At 42.2% G+C, this 20,533-nt stretch overlaps 1 protein-coding gene across 3 annotated transcripts in view; it reads left to right on the plus strand.

Annotated features, from left to right (window-relative positions):
- The first annotated feature begins 319 nt into the window (after positions 1-319).
- The window catches only part of LOC112108240 (cyclin-dependent kinase-like 5), a 116,143-nt gene continuing 95,929 nt past the window's right edge, over positions 320-20,533 (plus strand). For 2 of the 3 annotated variants that reach the window (XM_029911099.1, XM_029911100.1), the window contains exons 1-2: positions 320-496; positions 1,504-1,538. In XM_029911099.1, coding sequence (XP_029766959.1) covers positions 433-496; positions 1,504-1,538 — 99 coding nt within the window. In that variant the 5' untranslated portion in view covers positions 320-432. Of the gene's footprint in view, positions 497-1,503; positions 1,539-16,633; positions 16,691-20,533 lie in introns of those variants that run through there. The other variant, XM_026649775.2, reaches the window with a different exon arrangement.

The following is a 20,533-nucleotide window of genomic DNA, read 5'->3' on the forward strand; positions in this document are numbered from 1 at the left end:
GTTGTTTTCTTATTTTAAATGATGTCCTGCGTATGGGATTACAAAAACAGCTGTGCCATATATCAGATATGTAGTCACCTTTGCTGGCTTCCTTTACACATGCTGCAGAGCTCTATTGATTGTAAAACCCAGAAAGGGGGTGAGGCAATTTTCTTTATCACATACCACAGTGCTGATGGTAAATATTGTGAATATATGCCATTGTTTTTCTTTGCGTTCTGTAAAACAAGATCTGCTGATGCTAATTTTACCATTCATTTCTTTCTAGGCATTAAATAGCTTCCTGGAAACTAGGACAAGTATGTAAGAAGTCCAGTCAGTCAATGTGGATTTCTCCTGTCAAAAGTCTTCAGTTTTGCCTACCACAGACCCTTTAGATACTCTTCTCTGTGCCATGCTCTGTGGCTCTCATCACAAGAGGAATTTGTCTTCATGAAGATTCTTAACATTGGTAATGTGATGAATAAATTTGAGATCCTTGGGGTTGTAGGTGAAGGTAAGTCAGTTGTTCTTAATGAAATATTAATTAGAATTAACAGAATTCAGAGGCTATTTATATATTATTCTATTATTAAACAGAAAAAAATAAAGCCTGTTCCCATTAGATGAAATTCTGCAAAATGTTATTTCTCAAGATGACTTTAATGTTGGCAGTCATTTGTTCTTAAAAATAAATCATTGTTATCCAGGCCACAAACAATTTTATTTCTCAGATTTCTACAACAATTTCTATGCTTAACTATGGACATTACAGAGCTAGACAAAATTATTTGCATATATAAGTTAACATATTAAGTAATAAAGCCATTGTCTCATTTTTAAGTTGTCAGTTTTTCCATTTTTTTAGGACATCCTATCTTACTATTACAAATCCAACTGAACCCTGATATGTCAGGGTGTGAAAAAACCATACCTTGAGCGGCGAAGTTAAGCTGACCTTAGTCTCTGTGTAGACAGGCAGCGCTAGGTCAACAGAAGAATTCTTATATCAATTTAGCTGCTGCTTCTCGAGGAGGTGGATTACCTGTACCAATAGGAGAATGCCGCTACAGCTGTGCCGCTATAGCATTTTCAGTGTAAATAAGCCCTGAGAGATGCCCTAAAAGTAAACAAAAAGTTAGAGGTACCAGAATGTACATGAAATCACATATTTTTTTCTGGTTTTGTTGTTTTTTTTAAAAACAAGTCCATTAGTTGGCTATCTACACTACTGCCACTTATTATAGGAATATGCAGTTATTCCAAATTTTCTTGCATATGCATATTTCTAAAAATAAGGAATTCACAGAAGAATTTTAAAATCATACTTACAAGCAGCTTCCTTTTTAAATTTTGCTACCCAAAAATGTAACAAATCATTTTAGATATAAGTGTAAGAAGATAGTATTAGGAACAATGCATCCATAGTACATATTAGACAGCTGTGAAATGTAGTGTATTTTGCTTCCTTTTCCCACAGCATGGTAATTAATCTGTTTGTTTGTTTTTTCTTTTGTGTTTCAGGAGCCTATGGGGTTGTACTTAAATGCAGACACAAGGTAAATAGAGTGCTTTTAATTGTACATAGATGTTGATCCATGGACGAAAGCAAGAATGAAATTTTAAACATGGAGAGTGAGACCTGGGTTGTTAATATATATTAGACGTACGTTTTGCTGCCTTGTTTGGGACAGGCCTTGGCCTGCAATCAGTTGTTCAAGGTCCTGATTTGACTATATTGTGACAGGAAACAGCTGCATCTAGGGTAAGCTATAATCAAAAAGACAGAGCTTAATTTTATAAATTCTAACACAAAAATTATTGAACAGAAATTCAGAGAACATATTAAGTGTTACTAGTCTGATCATGCTTCAGATGTAGTCCTGGGAATTAATATTGAGAGTTGGATAAAAGAAAAATATTGTTGAATGATTCAAAACATTCTAGTAGAGTCTATTGTTGTGTAATTAATCATATCTTGCTAATACGATATATCTGGTTGTTTCTGTAACGTGGCAACAAATTGTTCAGCACCGATACATGGAATTTCCACGGCTGCTGTTTGATAGTCTAACTGCAGTAAAAGAATATTCACTTTAATCTGGCAAAGGACAAATAAAAAACAGAAAAAACAGTTTTGAAAATGCAAATGGAGTTTGAAATTCAGTGTGCCTGAAACAAAATGAATCGCTTAATGTATCTGGGAATGTGTGATGAGGTTGCTCATTCCTTATCTTAGTTGCTGTGCTTTTGGACATGATATACTATATTTGCGGATTGCCAAAAAATATAACTGAGGCCCATGTAAATTGGGTTTCTTGCATAAATTCCAATTTTGCCATCTGGTTAGCGTGTGTGTGTGTGTGTGTGTGTGTATATGTGTGTATGTATGTATATATATATATATATATATATATATATGCTTTCATGGGATCAGTGCAAAGGAAATGAAGAGTGGTGCTGATGTGAAGGGAGAGAAGGATCAAAACTGACAAAAAGTTAGGAGGAACTTGTCCAAGAAATAAATACCCCATTCTCCCTTCCAACTGTGCAGTTAAGATACCAAAATGTCTAGTGTAAACTGTCTACTAAAGATAGTCTATTTACACTTTCATTTTCTTCTTATTGCTTTGTCCCTCTTGCCTTTACTTGAACAGCTATTTAAAATAAAATAAAAATTGTAGAACATGTAATGCCTACCTCCTAAATCTAGTTTCAGATGTTTAAATTCAATATGGGATACTTAATCCTTAAGGATTATATGAAATTGCCATTTATAGGTTGACTATCTTGACTATGTATTATAAAATTAGTAGGCCTGTCAAGCGATTAAAAAAACGTAATCACGTGATTAATCACACTGTTAATAGAATACCATTTATTTAAATATTTTTGGATTGTTTTCTACATTTTCTAATCTATTGATTCAATACAAATGTACACTGCTTATATTTATTTTTGATTACAAGTATTTGCACTGTAAAAAAACAAAAGAAATAGTATTTTTCAATTCACCTAATACAAGTACTGTAGTGCAATCTCTCTATCCTGAAAGTTGAACTTACAAATATAGAACTGTACAAAAAACCCTAACATTTTAGAGCCTGCAAGTCCGCCCAGTCCTACTTCTTGTTCAGCCAATTGCTCAGACAAACAAGTGTTTACACATTTGCAGGAGATAATGTTGCCCGCTTCTTGTTTACAATGTCACCTGAAAGTGGCACTGTTTTAGCCGGTGTCGTGAGATATTTATGTGCCAGATGCACTAAAGATTCATATGTCCCTTCATGCTTCAACCACCATTCCTGAGGACATGTATCCATGCTGATAGCATCTGCACGATAATCCAAATCAGTGCGAACCGACGCGTGTTCATTTTCATTATCTGAGTCAGATGCCATCAGCAGAAGGTTGATTTTCTTTTTTGGAGGTTCAGGTTCTGTTTTGTTCTGAAAGCATGCTCCACACCTCATCCCTCTCGGATTTTGGAAGGCACTTCAGATTCTTAAACCTTGGGTTGAGAACTGTAACTGTTTTAGAAATCTTACATTGGTACCTTCTTTGTGTTTTGTGAAATCTGTAGTGAAGTGTTTTTAAAATGAACAACATGTGTTGGGTCATCATCCGAGACTGCTATAACATGAAATATATGACAGAATGCAGGTAAAACAGAGCAGGGGGACATACAATTCTCCCCCAAGGAGTTCAGTCACAAATTTAATTATCACATTATTTTTTTTAACAAGCATCATCAGCCAGGGCCTCCCAGAGGATTCAGGGGGCCTGGGGCAAAGCAATTTTGGGGGCCCCTTCCATAAAAAAAAGTTGCAATACTATAGTAACATGTATTTGGAAATGTAAAAAAAAAACTAGTGAAATACATTCAAAAATTAATTTGTAATAATTTGAAAATACACTAAATACATTATTTAAAAACATTAAATGCTTTAATGGTATGTATACATTTGCAATTACATAATGGGCTGTTGCTGGGTGATTGGTGCCAATGGGCTGTCGCTGCCTGGGGGTGGTGCTGCTGTTGCCCAGGGCTGGGTGGGGAGCTGGGCTCTGGGTTGGGGGGTGCCCGGCTCACAGGGGCTGGGCTCAGGGCTGGGGGGAGCGGGGGTCGGGGGGGGGGTGGGCGGGGGGGGGGGGGGGGGGCTCGGGGCTGGGGGTCAGGGCTGTGGGGGGTCGGAGGAGTTGCCCAGCTCAGAGGGGCTGGGCTCGGAGTTGGGGGTCAGGGCTGTGGGGGGATGGGGTCGGGGGGTGTCCAGCTCAGAGGGGATGGGCTCGGAGCTGGGGGTCAGGGCTGTGGGGGGATGGGGTTGGGAGGGTCTGGCTCAGAGGGGCTGGGCTCGGAGCTGGGGGTCAGGGCTGTGGGGGATGGGGTCGGGGGATGCCCGGCCCCTTACCATGCCACTTACCCCCTCTCCCACGTCCAGCGGCGTGGTGTCTCTAGTGGGGCCTGAGTTCCCGCCGCTCGGCCGCAGCTTGCAGCCCCGCCCCCTTACCGGCTGAGACGCCAGGCGATGGGGGAAGACGGAGGCGGGGGGAGCCTCCGACATACTCGTGGGAGCCCCTGCGGGGCCTGGGGCCTGGAGCAAATTGCCCCACTTGCCCCCCCGGGCGGCCCTGTCATCAGCATGGAAGCATGTCCTCTGGAATGGTGGCTGAAGCATGAAGGGGCATACGAATGTTTAGCATATCTGGCACGTAAATACCTTGCAATGCTGGCTACAAAAGTGCCATGCAAATACTTGTTCTCACTTTCTGGTGACATTGTAAATAAGAAGAGGGCAGCATTATCTCCTGTAAATATAAACATACTTGTTTGTCTTAGTGTTTGGCTGAACAAGAAGTAGGACAGAGTGGACCTGTAGGCTCTGAAGTTTTATATTGTTTTGTTTTTGAGTGCAGTTACATAACAAACAAACAAAAAATCTACATTTGTAAGTTGCACTTTCATGATCAAAGATATAGTATTTTTCAGTTCACCTCATACAAGCACTGTAGTGCAATTTCTTTATTATTTTTACAGTGGAAATATTTGTAATATTGATTTCAATTGCAACACAGAATACAATATATATGAAAATGTAGAAAAAACATCCAAAATATTTAATACATTTCAATTTGTATTCTATTGTTTAACAGTGCGATTAAACTTGTGATTAATATTTCGAGTTAATCGCGTGAGTTAACTGCGATTAACTAACAGTCCCAAAAATTAGGAATAAAAATGTTTAAAAGTTTCAGATAGTACAAAATAACTAATTTTTAAGAAGAGTTCTCTGAAAGGCAAACATTCTGCTGTAAAACAGTTAAGTTCTTGGAACATCTCTTCCTCCATGATTGTCTAAGCTGGGTATATTTCTCCCATTTTGCAGCTCCGAGTGTGACTACACATTAATAATACTACTACTAACATAAAGGGTAAGATTGAGGTACTATGCAATGATATGCTGCTCTTCCATTTCTGCACAGTTTAAAAACTTTTTCCTATGGCTGCAAAGAGAACTGTAAATCAAATACGTTGTCATTTGAATCGAGTCTACAGGTGGCCTGTAATTAGCTTTAAGGGTCAGGAACTTCTGCCATTCTTCTCAGAGAAATGACAGCTCTGAAACCTAACGATAACAATTGTAAGGGCTGCCACTTAAAAAAGAAAATCCATTTGCAAGCCAAAAAGAAAAACCAAAAAACCGTACAGATGTGCACTTTGAGATGTACAAGTAAACAAACACTGAAGTACTGATTTTATATGCAAATTTCATATTTATTCCAGGAAATGGAGATTTAAATACTAAATAGCTAGTTTTCATGTACCGTTGCCTGATTCATCGCAAAATTATGGTATTTGTGTATGAATGTGAATGTACACATTCTTGGATACAGAAGTGTTTGTCTTTTTAAAATGTGACCCTGCCACACATGTCAACGTTTTTACTACTTCACTACTGATTAGTTTGATTTAAAACGTTTATTTTTATGAGTGAGTGAAATTTGGAGTTGTGAGTGGAAAGCAAGTTCCCCACACACTCGCGCTCAGTTCAGATCCTTGTATAACACTTTACATACTAGGCCTCCTCACTTTGTGTGATTGGAATAGAAATTGCTTATCTAAAATGAACGGCGTTTCAGCTTTTTTAAAGTCTATATGTCATGTAGGCCAGTTCAGTGAGAGTCAAGTTAGGCATGTGTGTTGGCTGTGGAAAAAAAAGCTCCGATTATGCTGTATCACAGCCTTTCATTTCACTGATAGATGTGACATGCTGCATTATTTATCTCATATTTTAAATAAGTAATTTTCATTTTCCTTCTGTATAGCTTAAAAATACAATGGGCAGATTTAGTGCTTATGAAAATGATGGACTGATAATAGTGGCCTGACTCACGTTTAATGCTGGTAGGGGCTGTGTAAGCTTCCCAACACAGCTGTGCCAATGCAACTCAGTCCTGATCCACAACATCCATATTATTCCAGTAAGAGTCTCTTGGACATAGACTGGAAATCCTACCAAATTGTCGGAAGTTTACCTTCTTCCCCAGTAATGATCCCTCAGCAAATGCAGTTTTCCTTTTTCCTGGGAGTAGCAATTTATTCCTGAGAATCAGAATGCAGGAATTTAACTACTTCTCTTTAGAGACAGAGTGGTATAATATGCAACGGTCCTGATTCTCTGCTGGGGTAAATTTATATCAACTGAGTATCTGACCCCATAATTGCAAAGTTATCAAAAGCTATAGTGACTTACTATTAGTAAACTTCATATCTATTGGTGTGTGTGTGTGTGTGTGTGTTTATATGCTTAGACAAGGGGCGAATGGGATATACAAAATAAAAACCTTATTTTTGACACTTAGTTATTCTGTTCTAAGGGCGTATCATCATGATGGCAAAAGTAAACTCCTCCAGGATGACTAATATTTCTTCATCCTAGAAATGCTAACCAACAGCACGATGCATCTGTTATTGCTAATAGACATTTGTTATTAGGATATTTTTATTTCTGTGTTCAGCTTTCTCAACAAAGTTAAAACAAACAACGTTTAGATGCCTGTGCAACCTTAATTTGGCCCACTTGTGCACAATTATTATAGTAGTCTTCGTTTCATGATCACATAGTATCTTTTCCCTACAGGACACCTGTCTGCCTTAATGGTCAGCTATTCATTGTTTTATTCTTCAAAGTTTTGGTGTATGGCCCCATGCCTTATTTACTGTACATGAGTCAAACCTTGCTCTGAAGAGAGAATTATTAATGTCCTCACTGGCTTTTCTCTGGCACTCTAGTAGGAGTGCTTCACAAATATTAATGAAATTATTTTTACAAAACCCCTGTGAGGTGAGGGGGTGGTATTATCTCCATTTTATAGATAGGGAATGGAGGCACAGAGATTAGTCAAAAGCATCCACTACCTTTTAGAGACTGATTTGAAATGCCTGTTTTTTCAGAGTACTTAGCACTTCATATGTCAGAGCATAGCTTCCTTTGACTTCAGTTACAGCTGTGAGAGCTCAGCATTTCTGCAAATCAGATCCCAGGATCTCAGATCATGTACCCAGAAAATGAAACATGCAACTAGTGACCACCTATGAAAGTTTTGGTTTAAGTGATTTGCCAGCTCACATCGAAAATCTGTGGCAGAGGCAGCCATCAGCTGCCTGAACCATGAGTTTCCTTTCTCTTCTTTCAGTCTTGTTTCCACACACCTTCCAACTTCTGCATCAAATGAAGCAGGGAACAACTTTCTTCATTACACAAGATTGATTCATCCCAGAGCAGTTCCATTCTGTGGACTGAAGGAGGCAAGGCTCCTGTGGAAAAAACAATATGTGATCATGTAATTAGACTGAAGGAGGCAGGGCTCCTGTGTAAAAAAACAATATGTGATCATGTAATTAGACTGTATCATAATGCATAAAATTTTACAAGGGAGCCAAATTGAGATTGCACAAGCAGCCTTAATTATGGTATTTTCTACCTTTGAATGCCAGCCTTTGCAACCTTAATGTTCTCTTAATGTAGCATTTTGTGTGACACTTTCTAGTTTTTTTCTTTTTTTTTTTTTTTTTTAAAAGCAATCTAAAAAAATACCTGAAATTCCATCATGTGGGATCATGATGACACCCACATGGTGCATTAGCAAGGTTGGAACCTTTTAGATCCACTGCATAGACCTCTGCCACTTGAGGAACTGACGGCATCATCGTCTCTGTGGACTAGCACTGGTTGGGGTGGGGGAAATAAGTCATACATTTTGTTAGTATGCTTCAGATATTTGCAGACAGCAGAGGAATGATGACAGTCAGTACTCTTGGGTTCCATTCGAGGCTGGGGAGTGTGCTTCAGTGGACACACTTTTCTTTCCTATCCACATCTTCACCTTGCCTTCCGAGTCTTCTCTTTGCATGAGAAACCTAGGGTGGGAGACTAGGAGCCCTTGGAGAGGAGTGGGGGGAGAGACCAGGGATTCTCAAACTTTTTTGTTGAGTTTCCCCCCCCCCCCCCCCCCACACACACACACATGCTATAAAAATTCCATGGCCCTCCTGTACCACAATAACTGGTTTTCTGTATATAAAAAGCCAGGGCTGGTGTTAAAGGGTAGCAAGCAGGGCAATTGCCCAGGGCCCCATGAAACTAAGTTGCTCAGGCTTCTGCTTTAGCCCCAGGTGGTGGGGCTCAGGGCCCCACGCTTCAGCCCCATGCAGTGGGACTTTGGCTTTCTGCCCTGGGCCCCAGCAAGTCTAACACTGGTCCTGCTTGGCGGACTCTCTGAAACCTGGTCGCGGCCCCCCAGGGGACCCCAGACCTCTAGTTGAGAAGCACTAATGTTAACTGAAGCAATGAAAAAAGAATCTGTCAAATAGATTGTAGACCATCCTTGAAGTTTAAAACATTCTGAACACCATACAGTTAAGCATACTCCACCTCATGATTTGAGACATTTTATGTAATTTTGGGGATAGAGACATTCACTTTAACAAAGTAGAGCCGTGATTGTTACGTTGTTTTAAATCCATAACTGGATACAATTTATGGAAATAAACCAGAGTAGACAGGCACACTTCTCCCTCCAAATATGGCAAATACATTCTTACATTCCGACATCTCAGCCAACTACAGACTGAGGAATTCCAGACAGGAGATGTACTGCCAAAGGGAAGTCAAATATCTCTCATTAATGGAAGACCTGAATAAACAGATGGCTTTTACTTCCAAATGGAGTGATGTTCGAACTAGAATGGCTCACTCAGTTCAAATCCAGAAAGCCAATGAGGTTAACCAGAGAAAGTATGACAACAGAATGAGTGTGTACAAGAAAAGAACTACTTTCTTAGGCTTGGTCTACACTGGGGGGGGGGAGGGGAATAGATCTAAGTTACGTGAATAACGTAGCTGAAGTTGACGTTCTTAGATACACTTACTGTGGTGAGTCGACTGCTGCCGCTCCCTTGTCAACTCCGCCTGTGCTTCTCGTGGCGGTGTAGTACAGGAGTCGACAGAGTGCTCGGGAATCGATTTATCGCGTCTAGACTAGATGCGATAAATCGACCCCCGCTGGATCGATCTCTGCATGCTGATTCGGCGGTAGTGTAGACATACCCTTATATCCAGTCATACCTACTTTATCAATATCTAGAAATCTAGATTTTCCAATGGTAAGTATATTTCAATAAATCTCCCACTCTTGTCATTTCTCTATCTGTTTTTTGGGACCAGAATGACTAGTTGTGCCAATATTCACCAGTGGATCACACATCTTGTTGTGTATGTAGGGCAAGCTGGCAGGTGGTCAGAGGGACAAAAACACAGTTTCTATCCATGAACCTATAGCAATTTTACAGGATACTGCCACTAAACCCAAATTTTAGTATTAAGTTATTTAAAATACTCCTCCTCTTCTCTGTTTCATCATTTTCATACTAACAACTTCCTTTAGATACGACCCATTTGGTGGTGCAGGCAGGAGCCTTTGAGCAGCAGCACTATCACATCATCGGTAACTCTGCCAGTCATCATTCCCTCCCTTCAGTAACCCTAATCTTAAATCCAAACACTGCTGTCTGCCTTGGTCAACTCTCACTTTGACTGTGCCCAGTTGGTGCTGTAGAATATGTGCCTGTAGCACCAAATGGGCACTGTTTAGCTGAGCTAAAAAACAGTTGACTGGGCAAAGATGAGTCATCTTGCCTAAGCCAGGTATAGTGTGGAGGGAGTCATAATTTACAACTCCCGCCTCACTCCTTCTGAGCCAGTATAACTCCTGAGCTGAAGCAGCTCCCACTATTCCAGTCCTGAACCTCTGTACCACACCCCCAACTCTTGCAAAGCACTCCAGTCCTGACCTGCAGCATCATTTAGTGTCTCCAACCAATCGGACAGATGTATCCAAATGAACTGGAGGGAGGACTGGCTGAGTTAACTTTAACGTCATAATGCTCCTCTGCCTGCGGAACCAAATGAGTGCTATTTAGAATTGTCCAGTTATCACCAAATTTAATAGGGTTTTTCCCCACTGAAGGCTAGAAGACTCCCCAAAACTTTGGAAATGACCTTTTGCAGACTGCATCTGATATCTTATGACAGACAGAGTGAGAAATGCGACCAAGTTGAGTGTTTTGCTTGACAAAAAACAGCAAGAATAATGTAAATATATCCAGATTATCAGCTAAAATGTTTCTTGAGACAGAATTAGTAGAGTAACCTTAAGGCCCAACAGACAATGTTCCAGGATGACAAATTGATTTACAGGAATATGTTTAGCTGTTTTATTCATGCAGAGGAATGAAGTCAGAGAAATGCGTTCAAGACATTTTGGATTTTAAAAAAGAGATTTGAGGAGTCAAACTTTACTTGCATCATCTCTACACTTTCAAGATAAAAAGATCTCTAAATAAAGCTGTCACGGGGTCCACTCACCTTGAGCGGTGCCTCCTGCTGGCTATCCTCAGGATTTGCTCTGACAGCTTGTGTTCTCCCTGCAGTGTTATCTTTTCCTATCTAGTCTCACTCTGCTGCCTGCTCACTCCCGGGTCTGCAGCTTCCTCTCTGTGGCTTGGCCGTCCGGCCAGGTCACTAAAGTCCTCCCCTTCCAGGGAATTCAGTCTTTCCAGACCTGCTGCCTGACTGGCACCTCCAATGCCCTTGTCACTCCCCAGAGGCTGGTAAGGGAACCCAGGCCCCCTCTCTACACTGCGTTCCAGCCCAGGCACTCTGTAACAAGCAGCCACAGTCTACCTGTTGCTGCTGTTTCCCTGGGCTTCTTCCTACATACTCGGCTTCCCCACTCTCTCAGTTTGCCAGCCTCCAACTCCTTTCAGCCAAAGGAGTGACTGTAGCCTAATTCCCTGTATCCTTTTCCCTCCCTCTCTGCAGCCAGCTGCCTGGCTTTATACAGGCCCTGCTTGTTCCTGCACAGGTGAGTCTGTCCTTAATTAGCTGCCTCCAGCCTAAATCTCCCCTGCTTTCAGCCTAAGTAGCTGATTGGGCTCACCAGGCCTAAGTCAGCTCTTGCAGGGCTAGTATGGGGAGTCCACCCCAACACAAAAGGCCAAAAGATATAGGTATTTATTCCAAAGGTTACTTGCCTGTCATCCTCATCCATAGCATAAGTTTGCATATTAGTCCTGTAATATGACCCCAAATCATCCATTTTATGGGCTATAGGATAAAATTATATCATTGCCTCCATTTTTAAAAAATAAACCATTTCAGGTTTAACAAATCCTATTAGGAATGAAGTAAAAAGATGGGCCAAATCCTCCAGTGTGACCCAACTGTAGGGAGAACATGGCAGGAGTGTGTGTGCATACTCAAAGGTGTAGTTTTAAGATCAGTGTTGCACTCTCTTAATCCTGCTGCTGCTCATTACAGGGCCATTTCTACCTGCATCTTGTTTAGAGCACCCCAAGAGTTGCTCTGCTTGGCTGATGATCAGCACAGCATCTAGGTGTCTTGGCAATGCCCATTGTCCAGTTTTACCATTGGCTTGAAAGATTAATGGCATTAAGACCCCTATGTTGTGTCTTACTGTAGGAAGATCTTCCCAGGATCAATGGCCAGACTATGTCCGCAGTGAATTTTCAATATCTTGTTTTGTGCGTACAGTCAGTATTCCCATTATCAGTTTTCCAAGTGTTTCCATTCATTTTAAAGCAATACAAAGAAAGCATGTCTACCTGTCTTTGAGCATTGCCTGTGTGAAGTCCAGACCCTCTAAACTTTTCTGTACAGCATTGTTGCGCTTTATGCCTAGCCCCAGTTACCACTGTTTTACTTCTAACAGCTGTTGATAGCCAGGAAGAACTTGGCATTGTCTGTCATTGCCCCTGCTGGATGCCTCCTTGGAAAGCTTACTGCTTTTTATCTTTTTTAAAATATTTTTTTTAATTAATGATAATGTAGTTAGTGTTCAGTATTCACCAGCATGTTTTGACTCTGTTGCAGGATGCCTTTTTTCATGATGTGATAGGATCTTCTGTGGCCAGGCAGCCTGTAAGGTCAGAGGGGGCCATAGAGGGCCCTGGGCACTCCCTCTCTACCAGGTCCCAGCCCAGGGCCCTGTGTAGCTCAACCCCTAAATAGGAGAGATGGATCTCCTTCCCCACTTCCCTGGGCTACTTCCTACAAGTCTCTTCAGTTTGGGGCATGGCCCCGCTAGCCCAGTTTACTGGGGCTTGCCAAGTCAGTTGCCCCAGGTCCTGGGGCTTATTTGTAGCCTCCCTTTGGCAAGGGAGACCTTACTTGCCTCAAGTCGCTGTGCTGGTTGGCAGGTTGTTGATCCATCCCTTCGGGCAGGCAGACAGAGAGCTCCTGCCTCCTCGCCAGTCATGAAGAGACACAAACTTCATTGACGTTACACATGCAAGACCTTTTGTAAAGTACATTCATTGCGCTGAAGGGAGCTGTACCAAACTTCCACAGTTGGCTGTGGCAATGAAGGCACAAGAGTCCAGTACTGAAGGCTCACAGCAATTGGGACTGAGGTCTCAATCCCAGCTTGTTTGCAACTGGTAACAACATGACTTCCTATGCCTGAGGAAAGGTGAGGTAGGGATTTGACAGTGTCATTCTGCTGCTGTAGGTCACATTAACCCCTTTTTCATGAGCTCTTTGAACAATCACATTCCATGAATTCTGATTCTAAGTCTGAAGGAATCAGCTCCATCATGGAGCCTCAACTTCAGTACTGAGTCCATGAGTAGGCATATTGGAGCCTTTTTTCCGTGAAGCCCTGGAACAGAACCCCACAATGTTATATGTACAGGGCTTTCATGTTCTTTGTTTGGCAGCAGTGGCAGAAAGCAAACTTGACTAGTGCTGCTAACACTTCAAATTATCATTTTCCTGAACTTAAGAATCATATGTGCCACCCATACATGTGGACAGATGTAAATGCATTTACCTTGTACGTAAAGTGCTAGTGTTTTGACAGTTTCCTGGGCTTTCCTTTCTAGTAAAATGCTTTTATAGGGTTCTCCCTAGCTGACCATTCTTCATTGTTGTCCTCTTAGCCCAGATGAACTTCATTGCCCTCTTAACTACACAAGAAGTACAAAGGTGTAATTCCATTGCCTTCAGAGGAGTTATTCCTGATTTACACCAGTGTAACTGACTGGAAAATTGAATCCAGTGTGTTTAACTTCATCCAACAGCAGATAGGAAAAAAGCTAAGCTGTTGATGTCATTATGTCTCTTAAAGTGAACTGGCGGATTGACCCTGCTTCATTGGTTTCACTTTTTTTCCAAGTGGGATATAACATCCTCTTTAGAGCTAGGCTTTCGTTTTTTGTTTTTTTCCCCCTTTGATTCATTCTTCACACTAAGGCCACGTCTACACTACAAAGTAAAGTTGACTTAAGTTATGTCAATAATAATGAACTGGTGTAATTACATCACTTGTGCATGTTCACACAACGCTCCTTGTGTCACCTCAGTACATACACAGTTGGTGCTGTAGTATCGCCAGAGAGACCAGTGCACCGTGGTCACTGTGCAACTTGCTACCTTCTACCTCTAGGAGCTCTGGGAATAGATCGTAATGCATCGTGGGGGTGGGCTCAGCATCCCATGATGCAGTTTTGTGTCCCATCATTCCATGGGCTTCCAACTATGTTTCGTGCCCTTTTTCAACTGCACCTGTAAACTGTGTCCGCTCTCTGCCTGAAAGCATGGATCCTGTGCTGCGTGAACACAACATGGCTGATCCTGCAATATTTCATGAGCTGTGAATCTGAACAGGACTCCATAGTGCCTGCCCTCCTGTGTGTCATGGAAAGAAACAATTCAAGATTGATGTTGGCATTCACAGAGCAGCTGCACATGGTGGACCATCACTTCTGGCCTTGGGAAATATCATTTTGCAGGTATGGGATGATGAGCAGTGGCTAAGAGCTTTCAGATATGCAAAGCCACCTTCATGGAATTGCGTGTGGAGCTCTCCCCTGCCCTACAGCACAAGGACACCAAAATGAGAGCTGCCTTCATGTTGCAAAAGCAAGTGGCGATTGTTGTGTAGAAGCTGGCAATTCCAGACTGCTACTGGTCAGTCGTGAATCAACTTGGAGTTGGGAAGTTTACCGTGGGGGTTGCAGTGATGCAAGTGTATAGGGCCATTAACTGCCTCCTGCTACGAAGGACTGTGACTCTGGGCAATGTGTGGGAAATAGCGGATGGCTTTGCGGCAATGGGATTCCGTAACTGTGGTGGGGCAATAGATGCATATCCCAATTTTGGCCCCAGACCATCTTGTATTAAAAATACATCAACAGAAAGGGGTATTTCTCTATGGCATTGCAGGTGCTGGTGGATCACTGGGTCATTTCACTGACATCAACACGGGGTGGTCGGGAAAGGTGCATGATACACGCATCTTCAGGATCACTGGCCTGTATAAAAAGCTGCAATCAGGGACTTTCCAGACCAGAAGATTCCAATAGGGGATGTGGAAATGCCCATAGTGATCTTGGGGGACCCTGGCTATTCCTTACTCCCATGGCTCATGAAGCCTTACACTGGAAACCTTGGCAGCAGCAGGGAGTGCTTCAACAAGAGGCTCAGTAGGTGCAGAATGACCATAGAACATACTTTTGGCGGATTAAAGGGTCGCTGGTGCTGCCTTTTTGGAAGGTTAGACCTCAATGAGGAAAATATTCGGATGGTCATAGCAGCCTGCTGTGTGCTACATAACATTCATGAAGCTAAGGGAGAAACACTTCCCCAGGAGTGGAGAGTTAAGGTTGATCGCCTGGCAGCTGATTTTGAGTAGCCAGATACCAGTACTATTAGAGGGGCTCAATGGGGGGCTGTTCGAATCAGGGAGGATCTGAAGCAGTATTTTGACAATGAGCCCCAGTAATGTCTCTCTGTAATGCATTCAGCCAGACATTGTTTACTTGCTTGTGCAGATTGCAGGCAGCAATCATTACAAAGGTCATTCAAGGCAGTAAGTAACCGGTTTTTGTGTCATTCTTGCCATAGGCGTGGTATCTGCTGGAGTAAGGCAGATGGATGGCAAATTTTTGGTATTTGAGTTGTTGCTGTTTTCTCAACTGTAACGGTACTTATGTAAGGTGGTTTGGCCAGATTGTATAAAGCAGCATGAACTACCCACACAATTTGTTTTGTTTTTATTTGTATTACATGGAAGATCACAGCTTCATTCCTAAAACAACTCAGATGTACATGCTCTACTGATCTCTAGAGAGTGTGGCTTATTCCTCTGGCAATTTGCTGATCCAAGAGGTTAGCAACCCAGATGAATGTGGGTCCCCTCATATAATGTCTCTCATTAAGTCCCTTCATGTCACAGCTTGTGGTGTTCAAATCAGCCTTTTTGTCATTCAATCCTGACTCTTCAATCTCTTCTAAGTGGGGGGTGGGAACCTTTCCTCTCAGAAGAGGAAACAGCCTTGTTATAGAAAGCAAACTAGTATTGTCTGGTATGTCAAAATTAAGGCAATGTAATGTTAGAATGATATTGTACTGTTAACTAATTGGGACATCTTGGTGTGTCCCAAGCAAGCAACTGCAATAGGACAATCATTAGACCAAAGTATTGACGTATGTCTGTAATTAACCCTGGTAGTGAAACTGGGGCTAGAGGAATACGATGGCAGTCAGAAATTGAAATGAATTGTCAGACACAGAGAAAGATGACAAGAAATGGTAATGGGAAAAAAGTAGTGGCTGAGCCCCCATTTTTCCAGCTGCTGCAGTCCTGAACATGACTCCTAAATTGGTAGATAATCCAAAGGACATATAATAATGTCTGTTTCAGGCATGTCAGAAAACAGGTCAGCCTCTCTTGTGAAATGGGCAAGAAATGTGTCATGGCCATGTTTTTGACAAATCTGGTTTTGGCTCAAATAGAAGTTTCAATTGATCTTATTATATTGACATTTGTTGAGGGTGAAAGGATAGAAAAAAGAGTTCTGCTAGAGAACTATTTTTTCATCATATCAGACCATTTCTTTCCAACTGATTAGAAATTCTCTCACAATTTGCCAAATGTATGGTTCTTGATTAATCAAAATCACATGGAACTTGTAGTCCTTTTGTAAAACACGATTTATTTCTGTTCCTTCTTTATGTACATGCTTCATGAGTTCTTGCCAGGTGCTGTGTTATGTTTTTTGGCTGGGTAAGTAAAGAGGCGGCTGCCCATGTAGCAGATGACATTGCCGTTCCTTGGAAGGTTACCAGTAAGTAACCAACTCCTTTGTTATTGGCTGCATGCTTCCATCTCCTCTGTGAATGAATTGTACATATTGCTATTAATGTAGGAGTCATGTTCAGGACTGCAGCAGAATCCTGTGCAGCTGCCCTAATGGCTTTTAATTGAGTTCTCTAGAAGGCCATTGCCTTGTCATACACTTGGATGTAAATATAATTTTAAATGCTTATAAGAATGTTAAAAACAAATTCCCAGACAAATCACTTTTTTCAGTAGAAATCTGAAAATATTTCCTTTCAAACCCTGAGTATAAGTATCAGACTCCATCTTATGAGTACCAGCAGAAAAAGCTTTGAGTAGCATTTACAGAATTTAAGAAAACTAAAATCTTAGCATTTTGGCTAATTGGTAATGATGAAATGCGATTGATTAGAGAATTCTTGGCTAGCACATGATTGGTAAAGGAACAGTATTAGTACTTATTTGTATTATCAGAACACTCAAGTGCCCTAGTCATGGACTAGGATCCCATTGGTCTAGGTGCTGTGCCAATACAGAACAAAAAAGGTCCCTGTTCCAAAGAACTTAAAATCTAAATATTCTTGGTTAATCATATAGCTACTTTTGTGCTAGTGCATACCTGTTTGAAGTAGATTGAATATCAGACTAGAACCTAGTCCTGCCACTGACAATTATTTTATAATGGGCTAAGTGGCATAATTTATGCAAAGGGGGTTTTCATACCTTTTTGAGTGCTCCATGATTCACCTAAGAGGATCACAGAATAATAGAAAAGTAGGCTGGAAGGGACCTTGAGAGGTATTCTAGACTATCCTGGAGGTTGTCTTGCAAAAAAGTAAAGAAAGAAAAAGCCATCTTGGAAAAGTGTTTGTGAAGGAAAGATAGGCCAAGCGATCTTAAACTGCCTATAATTTCGTCATTTAAAAGGAAGAATAATGCCCTGCATTTGTAATTACACTTTCATTTGAGGATTTCAAAATGCGTTAATGAGTAACCATAGAATCATAAAAATGTGGGGCTGAAGGGACCTCAGTAGGTCATTAAGTCTAGCCCCCTGCTCTGAGGGTAGGACCAACTATATCTCTACCATCTCTGACAGGTGTTTGTCTAACTTGTTTTTAAAAACCTCCAGTGACAATGATTCCACAACCTCCCTTGGAAGTCTATTCCTCTGCTTAACTATCCCTATGGTTAGAAAGCTTTTCCTAATATCTAACCCAAATCTCTCTTGATGCAGATTAAGCCAATTACTACTTGTCCTGCCTTCAATGGACATGGAGAACAATTAATCATAGTCCTCTTTCTAACACCCCTTAACGTATTTGAAGACCGTTAGTAGGTCCTCCCTCAGTTGTCTTTTCTCAAGTCTATACGTAGCCAGTTTTTTTAACTTTTCCTCAGCTTAGGTTTTCTAAACCTTTTATTGTTTTTGTTGCTCTCCTGTGGACTCTCTCCAGTTTGTCCATATCTTTCCTAAAGTGTGGTGCTCGGAACTAGAGACAGTACTCCAGCTGAGGACTCACCAGTGCCGAGTAGAGTGGAACAGTTACTTCCTGTGTCTTACATAACACTCCTGTTAATACACTGCAGAAAGATATTAACCTTTTTCTCAACTGTATCACGTTGGCTCTTTTAATTTAATATCTAATATAAGCCCCAGATCTCTTTTGTGATTGCCTACCTGGTTATCCCCCATTTTATAGTTGTCCACTTGATATTTTTTTTCCTTCCTAAGCAAAGTACTTTGCTCATCTTTACTGAATTTCATCTTACTGATTTCAGACCAATTTTTCTGTTTGTCAAGGTCACTTTTATTCTAATCTTGTCCTCCAAAGTGCTTACAACCTCTCCCAGCTTGGTGTCATCCAGAGATTTTACAGGCATACTCTCCACTCCATTATCCAAGAAGTCTTTAATAAAATATTGAATAATACCAGACCCCAATGGGATCCCAGTAGGTATGTCTTCTCAGTTTGATAATGAACCATTGAGAACTAATCTTTGAGCATGGTTTTCAACCTGTTATGCATCCATCTTATAGTAATTTCAACTAGAGACCCTCATGGATTCTTGACATGCCATTCCTCTGGGTCCTTGCTTTTCAAAAGCTTTGTTTGGTAGGAGGTCTCTGAGTCACTGGTGATACCTAGATTATAAGCCCCTTGGGGCAGGGACTGTTGTCTTGTTCTGTGTGTTTGGTGCTTAGCACAATGGGGTCTGGGTTCATGACTAGGGCTTCTAGGCTCTACAGTAATACAAATAATAAAGGAATACAGTTTGAGTATCACTGGGTTAATGCATTAATCTTTTGACATCTGGACACCTGAGGTCCAAGTGTAGCTTGCACTATAAGTGAAAAGAGGGGTTGTATCTTATGGGGTCAAATCGTGCTCATTTTACTCACAGTAAATCAATGGACTAGTCATGTAAGTAGAGCAGTTTGGTCCTTAGTCATGAATGAGCATTTAAAAAATGGAACTAATCAGTGTTGTTTTGTCCAGATTATTCACAATATAAATAGATGTATCTGGCAGAGGACTGGAAAACACAAGGGGATTAGTGTGCAAGGAGTGAGTCATGCTGGCAGAGCCATGTGAGTAAGCTTGCATAGTCCTACCACTGCTACCATCTAAAAGTACACCATGCCAGAAATCAATAGCACTAGCAAGAACCTAACTTTCAAAATCAAGGCCAGTTGGAAAAAATGTAAATTTACAATGTACGAAACTCAATTTTGACACAAATTATCCCCTTTAAGCAAAAGCATATCAGACTTGGAAATTGATAGAAAGTGGTGGTCTGAATTTTCTCTCTGGCTTTCAAAGCTTTTACTAAGAACCAAGGAGACCTGATATGAGATCATGCTAGATAAATTTCTCAAATTTCAGTTTCTCAAATTTCTGCATGAAATACTTATTTTCTTAATTGTTTTTGTGAATTTAGAGCTTTCTTACAGCCAGCTATCTTGTACAGGTATAACAGGACAGACTTTCCAGCCAATGTTCCTTATCTGTAAACCAGAGAGCCTCTGCTAGGGGCTAGAGTGTAGTACAGTCTCTCTTGTTTGGTCTGTTTCAGGGGTCAGCAACCTATAGCACACGTGCCAAACACGGCACGCGAGCCGATTCTGAGTGGCACGCAGCTCCCTGCCGCAGTCCCGACCCCGGCCCTCAGCCCCCCTGCCCACCGCTCTCACCTGCGGGGGCAGGAGGCAGAAGCTTGGTTCTGCTGCAGCCAAGCTTCCCCCCTCCCCCACTTCTTCCCCCTGCGTGGTGCTTTCCTGCCCCGCCTCCTCTCCTTCCCTGGCCAATCAGCTGATGGCCCTAGCGAGGGGGAGGGGGAAGAGCGGCAGCGTGCACACAGCTCCGTAGAGGAGGCAGAGAGAAGTAGGGACGGAGCCTTGGGGAAGGGGGTGGAACAGGGCATATCCCTTCCAGCCCCCTACCATGAGCCGCTCAGGGCAGGGGGCTGGGAGCACCCCCACGAGCCGAGCACCTCTGCCCTGAACCCTTCCACACCCAGCCTTCTGCCCTGCACCCCCCACAGCCCCATCTGTCTGCCCTGAACCCCCCCACACCCAGCCTTCTGCCCTGCACCCCCCCAGCCCTTTGCCCTGAACCCCCCCACCCCAACACACCCAGCCTTCTGCCCTGCACCCCCACACCCCAACACACACCCAGCCTTCTGCCCTGCACCCCCACACCCCCAGCCTTCTGCCCTGACCCTTGAACCCCCCACACTCAGCCTTCTGCCCTACACACCCCAGCCCTCTGCCCTGATCCCTGAACCCCCCCACACACACCCCAGCCCTCTGCCCTGACCCCTGAAACACCCCCACCCCCAGGTCTGG

This window comes from Terrapene carolina, unplaced genomic scaffold (genome assembly GCF_002925995.2).
Source record: "Terrapene carolina triunguis isolate 2854851 unplaced genomic scaffold, T_m_triunguis-2.0 Scaffold23, whole genome shotgun sequence".
Lineage (NCBI taxonomy): Eukaryota > Metazoa > Chordata > Testudines > Emydidae > Terrapene > Terrapene triunguis.